At 39.0% G+C, this 10,455-nt stretch overlaps 1 protein-coding gene and 1 long non-coding RNA gene across 2 annotated transcripts in view; both read left to right on the forward strand.

Moving 5' to 3' along the window:
• The window catches only part of LOC106934670 (uncharacterized), an 11,134-nt gene extending 9,826 nt beyond the window's left edge, over nt 1-1,308 (forward strand). The window contains exon 2 of the long non-coding RNA XR_001421743.1: nt 546-1,308. This is a non-coding gene — a long non-coding RNA (uncharacterized LOC106934670). The remainder of the gene's footprint in view (nt 1-545) is intronic.
• Nucleotides 1,309-5,187: 3,879 nt separating this feature from the next.
• On the forward strand, nt 5,188-10,455 carry paqr7a (progestin and adipoQ receptor family member VII, a). Its single transcript, XM_015014711.1, has 2 exons — nt 5,188-5,310; nt 7,009-10,455. Exon 2 carries the CDS (start codon nt 7,040-7,042, stop codon nt 8,096-8,098), a length of 1,059 nt encoding a protein of 352 aa, XP_014870197.1. The 5' UTR covers nt 5,188-5,310; nt 7,009-7,039; the 3' UTR covers nt 8,099-10,455.

The following is a 10,455-nucleotide window of genomic DNA, read 5'->3' on the forward strand; positions in this document are numbered from 1 at the left end:
TCATTTTAAAAATACAATGAAATTGCGGTAACCGTGTAACATAATTACTGTGCCAGAGTCATGAAATTACAGTACAACTAATAAAATGACAAAGATTGTAATAAAAATCACAGTAAAAATGTATGGCAATAAAATTACAGTAAAACTAAGAAATTTACAGTAAGGTTTCTGTAAAAAAAAATTACAGTCACTGGCTGGCAACCCTGCTGACAGTAATTTACTGTAAATTCTACAGTGACTTTTTTTAACAGTGTATAAGGTGGAGGATGGGAGGGTGGAGGAAAGCCCTTCTCATCCGTTGCAGAAAGTGCCAGCACTGCTGTGCCATCTTCACCAAGGTTGTCTGTAACATGCCCCCCCCACCCCCACCCCTAGGAACTAACATTTTAAGATTTTTTAATCATTTACTGATGACTTTCTAAACTATCTTGATTAAAACAATTAATAGGTTTTAGATTAAAGTCAGAACTGAAGTCAACAGTGAATTTTAACAGTTCATCTAGTATTTGTTTTCACTAATCTCCGTTTGCCGGCCATCTTTTTAGCCTCAGTTTGCACAGATCTATTTTTACCATCAGAAGTTCAATATGGAGAGCTCCAATCGGATCCCCATCCAGCAGATGAAGTGTGTTTTCACGCCAGCACAGTGAGCAGTCTGCTGCGAAGTGGAGGATCTCCAACTATCGAGCTATCTGTGGCAAATGGAAACTGGAAGCAGAGATGAACCCAAGGGATCTGCTGTGGCCCCATGTACTCCACAGTGGGCCCCATTAGATGTGACAGGTGATAAAGTGTGCAAAGAGCAAAAACAAACCACTCAGCAAAAGTTGGGAGACATTGATAAACGAAGTCGGGGCGAGCTCATCAGGCGCGGAACCTGGGGGAATTCTCCGGCAAAATGCCACCTCGATATCTTGCTGAGCCATCCAACCCAATTAGGCCAGAGGATGGGCTGCTTTGTGGAGTCTAACTTAGATACATCTTCTTCTTTTCAGTCAAAAGGGTTTGAAAAGCAAAATGCCAAGTGTCTGCGGGGCCCCCGGTTTGGCTCCGCTGTTACTGAGCCTCGCGAGTGGAACAGGGGGTCGAATTCTGAACTTTCGCAAGCTTATCTCGAACATAATTGTCAAAAAGTTACCATTTGTGTTGTTAGGGGGAGCCAACAGAACTGTCGTTTTAAAGCTGAGCAGAACTTTCTCTGCCAAACGTTTCTACAGGAACGTTTGTAGAATAAAAATGCTGATTTATTTACAGAATTTATGCAATAATTCTATGAAATAAAGCAATGTCCAACGACTTTACACATTTGCTTCCTGATCCAACCTTGTCCTCACTTTTGTAATGATGACATGTTTTAACTCAAACAGCAAAGCTTCTTATTGTGCTTCATAGAGAAACAATGCAGAACATTACGTTTTCAAAATTCTTTCAACAAAATCTTGATCTGTTTAAATGCAGAGATCTTTTTGTGAATATTAGTTCAACGTGATTTTGTTTTTTATTTACAGAAATGGTCAATGAATTGAATTTGCTTGAAGATTTTAAAACATTAAAGTTTTTAAAGATTCAGTCATAAAATAATTTAATTTACATTCAGTTTTTCATGTTTCACCATGTATGTAGTATGCAGAGGTACTTTTATCACAGGTTCACCTCACCTGTGAGATCAAGAACAAATCTTAAGAATCACATTGTATAGTTGTTAAGTGATTAATTAGTAACTTGAAAAAATTAGAACTGTATCAAATACTTATTTTGACCAATATTTATACACAGTTAATAATATGATCATCTGGAAAAAAATATGAAGTTTATGTTAAGTCTTGATTTAAAAGACGGAGTTATGTGATATACTTAGGGGTAGACAAGAGTCTCTTCTCAATGTTAGTGGCTTTAATCAGTTCTTCCCCAGTCAGTCTGACCAGATTCTTCTCCATTTAAAAATATTTCACAGTTCTTCCCTGTTTTTTGGAGCCATCTCAGGTGTGGTGTAAATGAGACCAGGCTGGGTATTGTGTGCTAGCGACTTGATTGGCAGCAGACTGTATTCGCTGATTGGCCCATGAATTTACATCAATAACATCTCAACCACGATTTTCACTTTGCAAAACACTTTGTTTTTTATTTTAATTTAATTTAATGTATCTATTATTATTGTTTGTCTTTTATCTGCTGAGTGTCTGCTGGGAAGCAAAGATTAGGAACAAGTTGTGTAAATTTAAATAAGACAGTGCCAGCTTTAAAGCTGCAGTATGCCACTTTTATTTAAAAAGAAAAAAATGTGTTTGACATATTTGTTAAAACCGTCACCATGATTTACTTAAATCATCTTCTGGCAATAAACACATTTTGCAACAAAGACAATCCCAGAAGAATCTTTTCCCTGTGCTATTCTTTAGCATGAGCGGAAAAATATCATTAAAAATAGCTACATCCCAGGGCTGCTATCACAATTACTATGTTAAATGGAGTCCAACTAAAGCTGAGCCTTTTGCAAGAGGAAGCACTGCCCCTATGTGGACACTCTGAAGATGACACTAGGAACATTCCATTGACCTTAAAACAGGTTAAGCAAGTTTAGAACCCAGACCTTCATGCGGTTTATCTGTTCTGACATGTCCACTTTTCTGTTCTACATGTCCTCAGTCTGTATGTATGTGTTTTTGTTCAGGAAACGCCGTTCAGAACGGTACAAATTTGGCGGCTGATAAGGTGCAGCATCGCCCATATCCTGTTTTTGTGGCTTATAATAACCGACTCAAAATGCCAAAAATTGTGAGCTTTTCTTCTAAAAAGGCAAACGTGTGAGATCCTTCTTAGATTTTGGATCAAACATGAGCTACAGATCCATGTTCTACAAAAACTAGATTGAAATATTTAATGTTTTCTTCTCTCTTACGCACTTAGATGTTTAAAAATAAGAAATAGTTTTTGCACTGTATGTAAGAGTCAATTTGTGTCACCCACAAGTAACTTCCACTTTATAATGTTAGCCAAAGTGGCAATATATTTGGACATACACGTGTGGACATAATTGTTGGTACCCTTCTGCTAATGACCACAAAACACACAGCAATCACTGAAATGTCTTGAAACTGACAAAAAGACGATTCTAAATGAAAAATAGCTGAAAATGAACCAGTGAAAATAAGCTGTTGCTGTTGGAATAAGGTTCAATAGAATCAGTAAAAGAGATGAGCTAATGAACCAGGCCTGGACGAGATTGAAAATACTGCAGTCCAACTACTGTGCCTTCAATACTTCTGCTCCTTCTATCCATTTCTCTCTCGTATACATCCATTTTTAGTAAATGTATTGGGCTGCTTTTTGAGCAGCCCAATACCCTGTGCAATCTTACTATGCAAGTGCAGTTGGTAACAGGAAGTGTCAAAATGTTTAAGTGAGATAAACAGGGGAGGAGTGATGAACTGAAACCTGAAAGCTCTGGGTTTAAACAGAGACAAATAATGTTTTTACAGTGAGCTCACAGTTTATGCTGTTACACTGATGTTCAGTTGGCTGGATGATGTTTGGTTTTGCCATTAGCTCACCAATGGCAAAACCAATGGTTATTTAACCAACCCATGGAAGGCTGGGTAAAGCTTATTTTAAAGCGTCTTTGAGAACTTTTTGAGGGTTGAAAAGCATTATGTCAATCTGATGTCATTCTGTGGGGTAAGGCTGTAGAGAACATAGCAACATATGCAATTTTCTTCTGTAAATTTCTGTCACGATACAGGTCTTAAATTTCATTAATGGTCATAAAAAGGTATTAAAAAGTCTTGCATACAGAAATGTATGATGATTACATGTCATAAAAACAAAGTGGAGTGTATTATCAATGTCAATGAGCATGAAATGGAAAGATTTAAGTAAGAATCTTTTACAGAGATTCATTACCTGTTAACCACTTAAATGTTAACCACTTAAATACCTACTATGTTCTGATTCATTTGTTACTTTTTCAGCCAAATTTTTCATGTCATTGGAAGAACTTTATGTTTACCTCGGTCACATGCTCAGAGCGGGTGTCTGTATCTCTCTATCTGGGGATGAAGCATCCAGGGCATGTCCAAGCTGCCCTGGCATTCCATCTCTTCAGGTGGAATGCCAACCACGACAACAAAATGCACCAGTTTCCTAGCCAGCAGGTAAATGGTACCAACTCATAAAAGTTCTAAACGGACAAAAGCAAAGTATATTAAATAAATAAATAGTTGTTGCACCTCATCAGAGCCTACTCTGTCCTCTCTTAATATATGCAGCCAAAACATGATTGTGTAAATTATCAAGTGGATGCCTCCACTTGTGTTCAATCAGTAGAGCCTCATTTCACAATCGCATCAGGCATAAATATTTACACACCAAGTCTTTCCTGTAGTTTGGAGAGATTCCAAACTACTGGAAAGATGTCGGAGAGGAAACCAAACCTGTACTGGGGTGGAACATGGAATTCAAAAAATTCTGAGCCATTTCCTGATGTCAGAAACATAAGCAAAACCAATATCATTTTCTGTTTATGCAATTTGGTCTTTGAGGTTTGTGTCTTGTTGCCTGTATGATGTACTCTATTACATGTGTAAACTGTAGACAACATAACAGCACACAGTCACTCACAAAGAATGTTAGCAGCACTCCACACCCACACAGACTGGATGTTTTCACTTGCTTTGCAGAAATGCCCTGAACCACAGACATCAGCTGGGACTTTGAGTTTGAATGTTATTTTTAATATTACTGAAGTTTTAAAAACTTGGATTAGTTGGTTAGATAAACTTTAAATGCTATTCGAATTATTTTTAGGCTTCAGAAACAGCACTAAATAGTCAATTCAGAGGTAGAATGTTTTGGTATATTTTTTATGAATGAAGGAGTGTGTTTTATTTCGAGTTGGAGTTTTTTAGTTATTTCATTTCGTATCCTTCTTCCTGCTTCTCCCGCTACTCAAGTAGATTACCTTTTCCGGTCTGTTTTTCAAAATCAAACACTTTTCTCGGAAAAAAAAATGTAATAAGGTGTTACAATTTCCTCAACTAAATTAAATTTGCTCTTCCGCTGTTTAAAAACGTTAATATGGCATAACGCCAAAAGACGAGCTTGTTTAAGAAACGGACCGAGAACGAACGACAGAAAAACAAGGGAGAAATTTGTGCTTTTATCGTTGCAAAAAGGTAAGGAAACTTCCGGGAGTAGGTTGAAAGCAGCTTGGCGCACAATTCTCACAAAACGACTTAATCTGTTCAATGTCTTCTGTCTACCGCTGGGCGAAGGCGATAAAAAGGAGTCTGCAGCGGAAATAAGCACAACAAGGTAAAAATGTCGTTATTAAATTAGCTCTGTTAAACAGGACCTACCGTTTTAGTAGCTGTTATAATTTACCGAGTGGGTTATGGCTGAACTTCACAGGTTTTTCTTTTTTCGACTGTCATTAAAGTGCCATAAATGTGGTGGCACACCTCGCACGGGTTAACGGCACTTGGTCTGTTTTATCACGCACGAGCATGCTCCTGACTGAAAAGTAAGAAAACTAGTCGGTAAAAAGCGAAGTAGCGGCCATACAGAGGGGCTTGTTTGCAATTTTCTTGTTTCTTTAACTGAAATTATTTATTTTTTCAACATCTACTTAAAGGATGCGATTCTCTTAAAGTTGGAATCGGTTGGTAGCTAGGTTGTCAAGGCTGAAAAACGTAATAATTTTCTATCCAATTTTGAGAAATATGGATTCCGTGACACCTAAATGTTTGCGTGCAACAATAGCAACCCCTAAGCCGCTGTTACGACAGACAATTCTATCACAAAATTCTCTTATGAGCAAAAGTAATAACTAAGCACCCCGAAGGAAAATCTGATCCTAAAGTGGTAACCATGGACACCGCAGTGATGGGTATGTAAGCGATCGACTTCCATCAGCTGGGGTCTCTAGGAGGGGTTAAGTGGTGGCATTAGAGATAACAGGGTTATCAGGCAGTTTCCGGAGTGTCTGACAGCCAATTAAAATGGGGAATGACTTCAGAAGATACGCAGGATGGTTGGCATACTCATTAGACAGCATTCATTAGTGTTATCTTTATGCATACAAGCTTGCAGCGCTGTGTCAAAGTTTTCACACCATCTTTCTTATGATGTTACAACCACAAATTTGAATGTTGAATGGGATTTAATGTGATAAATCTACACTAACAGTGTCCAAAGTCCAGACCTAAATCCAACAAAGAATCTTTGGTAAAGGGTTGACTCGGGAATGAATATACATTTTTGCCACAAGTTTCACTTTTTTCTTTGTTAATAAATTTGAAAACCATGTCTCATTTCTATTCCACTGCACAAATATGTGAGTCGTTCACAAAGAATTCCAATAAATTACAATAAAAAGATTGTGATTATAATTTGAATAAAGTTGAGCGGGTAGAACAGCTTTCAAATACAAAGTCATAAATATCATAAATTGTAATTAGCTTTATGTAATATATGTGGCAGGAAATAAACTCTAGGGCAGGGCTCAGCCACCTTTTCAAATCCAGGAGCCATATTTTACTTCAGTGCAGCTAAATAAAACTTATTTTTTAAAAGACAATGTAATTTTTGCTTGATAAATGTCTACTTCAGGGAATTTGTTCTTTTTAAAGTGCCCCATTTTATGTCTATATTTAGATTTTAAGATAAAGAAAACATAAAAATTTAGCAGAACAGAAGATGGGTACATTTCCTTCTGTGGGATGTTGAAATGTATTGAAAATGAAAATGAAAAAAGTGACAGAGTTTCTAACTGAATAAAAAAAAAATTAGATAAAAAAAACAATGCCTCTAGTATTTTTTGTGTGATCCTGTCATGGAATAAAATTAAGTGGAAAAAATATGCTTATTCTAGTATTTGTTATTAAAGATTTATTAAAAACATCAGCTGATTATCATTTTAAACCAGTTATTCAGAGCCACTTGTGACTCTGGAGCCTCAGGTTGCAGACATCAGTGTGTTTATATAAATGACATTGACTCCCATTTCTGCAGCGTCCACCCGTTGTCATCAGGACAAGCAGCCATGGCGACCATGGTAATGGAAAGCATTGGGCGAGTGTTCATCAGCCGGCAGCAGATCCGGCAGGTACCCCGACTGCTGACCGAGGCAGCGCCCTCCATGCCCGGCACCGTCACAGACTCCGAAGTTCCTGCTTACTTCAGGGAACGCTACGTCTCCACGGGTTATAGACCACTCGATCAGAGCTGGCGCTACTACTTCCTGTCCCTGTTCCAGCGCCATAACGAGACCCTAAATGTCTGGACTCACCTGCTTGCCTTTTTATTGCTTCTAGTTAAGCTTCGCCAACTTACAGACGCGGTGGACTTTGTCAACGACCGTCATTCTTGGCCCTTGCTCATCCTTGTGCTGTCTTCCCTGACTTACTCAGGATTCAGTGTATTAGCTCACCTGCTGGGTGGAAAATCTGAGATGTGTCACTACTTGTTCTACTTTCTTGACTATGTTGGGGTAGCGCAGTACCAGTACGGCAGTGCTGTGGTTCACTTTTACTATGCAGTAGATGAGACCATGCACAGAAGCATGCAAGGACTCTTCATGCCTACTGCCACCATCCTTAGCTGTCTGTCTTGTCTAGGATGTTGCTATGGGAAATACTGCAACCACACCCAACCTTGTTGGGTGCGTAAGGTGTGCCAGGTAGTCCCCTCAGCGCTGGCCTACATGTGGGATAACAGCCCTGTGGCTAAGAGACTCTTGCTGTGGTCCAACGATGATCTGGCGGTTGCCTACCATTTCGGTCAGGTGGCGTTCTTTCTCAGCTGCTCTTTCTTCTTCACCTTCCCCCTGCTGGAGCACTACCTGCCTGGACGGTGTGATTTTGTGGGCCAAAGTCACCAGGTGTTCCATGTTTTGCTCTCTTGCTGCACCTTCTGTCAGATCCACGCCTCCTACTTGGACTATGTGCACCGCAGGCAACTTTATTTACGTCTGCATGAGAGTGGCGATGCTGCTCTCTTTGTGGGATTGTATGTGTTCACACTGGTTGGATGTGCACTGATCACTGCCTTCATGCTGAGGAAAGTTAAACATGTTCTCGACTTCAAGATGAAGTTAAAATAAAGAAGTAGCCAGCTTGGGATCATAGTGCCTTTCCTAACAGAAAACAACATATCTGGAGGGATTTGCTTGTACTAATAAACTGGACTAGGATGTTTTTTGTGTGTGCATTTCCATTGTGATTCCTTTAACTTATTTATGAAACAGTGATGTCACTGCCTCATTACATTGCCACTGTACTGTACTGTTATGACTAAACATAGGAACTGTGCAGCTGCCATTGTTGACTTTTTAGCTCGTTTAATGCTCTGAAGGGATGATCCTATTTGGACATAATTTGGTGCACATGCAGAAAAGTGATGGGTGGCATCACTATCTAGTCACCAGAATGTCTGTTCAAAACAGCAATGGAAGGTCACCAGACACAGAGCATGTATCATAGAACGATTTGGGAGTGTTACAGGATCAAAATGGAGTCTAATGGTCTTTTTCCATTAACACTTTCTCAGCAAGACTCAACTTGGCTCTACTAGGTTTTCCACTAGTAATGGTTACGTGATACCGACCCTTTTTTCAATAGTTACTTTGCTGGGAACGCTAAGTGTGTAGAGTTGTACTGAAAACACATCAGAAGACTGTTGGCCTCTGATTGAAAGGTGGCGCACGTGATCTGCACAAAACTTTAGGCAGGAGGCCAAGTCACAGGGGGCGGGAGCGATACAATTGGTCCTCGCTCCTGCCTTCAACCCAAGTTCAATGCATCAACTGTAAACCTGTGTTAGCCTACAATACACTGGGTGAAACCCTGAGGAGTCACTGGTTGTGTCACAAGAGTGATTCCCTTCCAATAATCAGACCTGCCATTTGTAAAGACCCACAATGCAACTGAGCGTAGTTTAAGGAACTTTAGGGAAAATGGCAACATTGAAAGCAACACCATAGATTGTGATTTAAGGTGCAGATTGTTTTTCTGCTCGTGTTGTGGTGGTGTCACATACAGATCACGTCGTGCTAATTTCGGACTTTAATACTCATTAGTAACATCGAGTAGATCCAAGCTGAGCTAGATCAAGTCGTGCGTACCAGTGGAAAAGATTTGAACATAGGGTTGCATAACACTGTTTGCATGACTTGCCTAGTTTAACCTCCTACCATGAGCAGATGAAGGAGGAACAAATGTTAATCATACAATGCAACCACAAACCCTGTATGTGACTCCTATAAGCCACCATCAGTTTATGTTCTTAACTGATATTCAATGCAGCCTCTATGGAGACCTTCATATTCTGTTTTTAATGACTGATGCTACTGTGCATCAGTAGCATCAGTCTGATGCACATTTCGATTCTAAACATGATGCTGCCAACTCTGCCTCTGGAGCCTACAGTGTTTGGACTGAAATCATTTAGAAACACATCACTGGTATGCGCACCAAAATTAAGTCTTGATAGACTAATCCAGTTGGGTCCTTTAGCTATTTCTAGCATATTAAATGTAAAAGTTTTTATTTTTTAACAATAGCAGACACTATATTTTAGTTTTTATGTTGATCAGTTTAAGTATAGCGTATGATCAAATGATAGCAGAGATGCAACATTCCTCTTGAAAAAGATGAAGCTGAAAATAAATTGTTTTGCTCTGAGAAGTTAATGCTCTGTTTTTGTTGTCAGTCTTAATAAGGCAGCACTGATTGAATGTTGCTTTTAAAAAGGCATTTCCCCTGTTTTCCACAAAACGTCATCAGATGATGTGCGGTGGGCAATCCCGTGAATCTGAAGCTTTAGGATTTAAGCTCTCATTGTTTCATCGATGTCGGTTTTAAATCTCTGAAATGGCACCTTAAAATGTTTTCCACTGTCAATCTGAGGTTTATATCCTACTATTTATTTGTGAGTGTTTGTACGTTGTTCCATGAAGATTACAATTTCATGTCATTTAGATGGAATTTTTTTTCTGCCAACATTGAATGTATTTGCCATGGAGGGGATTGTTGAGGCCTTTTGAAGTCAGATCTGGTAAGAAGTTAAAAAGCTTATATCTTCAGTAGATTCCTCTATTGGTGTTCTCATTTAGTAGAAGTCCAGTTTACATTGGACCCCCGTGTATTCGCCGTTCAGAAGTCACAGATTTTTCCATGGAACTCCAAATTATTATGTTAGCTTCAGCCTCCAGAAACAACTCATCGGCATCGACAGTAAATCAAGACACCAGTTGCATTCTGCAGGGCAGACATTAACAACAACTTCAAAATTCCTGAACGATCTCCTGTCGTGGTCATGAGGGATTTATTGTATTATAAAATAAACATACCTTTGTTTTGTTAACATATTACAGCCTGTATAGTGTCTAAAGAGCTGTACTGTGCCTTTTGTATTTTCTCTGTTTCCCTTGAGTGCTTAGTAAAACTCAGATACACTGTG

Source organism: Poecilia latipinna, unplaced genomic scaffold (assembly GCF_001443285.1).
Source record: "Poecilia latipinna isolate Pla-1442-1.1 unplaced genomic scaffold, P_latipinna-1.0 Scaffold1840, whole genome shotgun sequence".
NCBI classification, from domain to species: Eukaryota; Metazoa; Chordata; class Actinopteri; order Cyprinodontiformes; family Poeciliidae; genus Poecilia; species Poecilia latipinna.

Excerpts from the sequence above, each read along its gene's own strand:
- paqr7a (XM_015014711.1), top strand. The coding sequence starts at position 7,040 with ATGGCGACCATGGTAATGGAAAGCATTGGGCGAGTGTTCATCAGCCGG.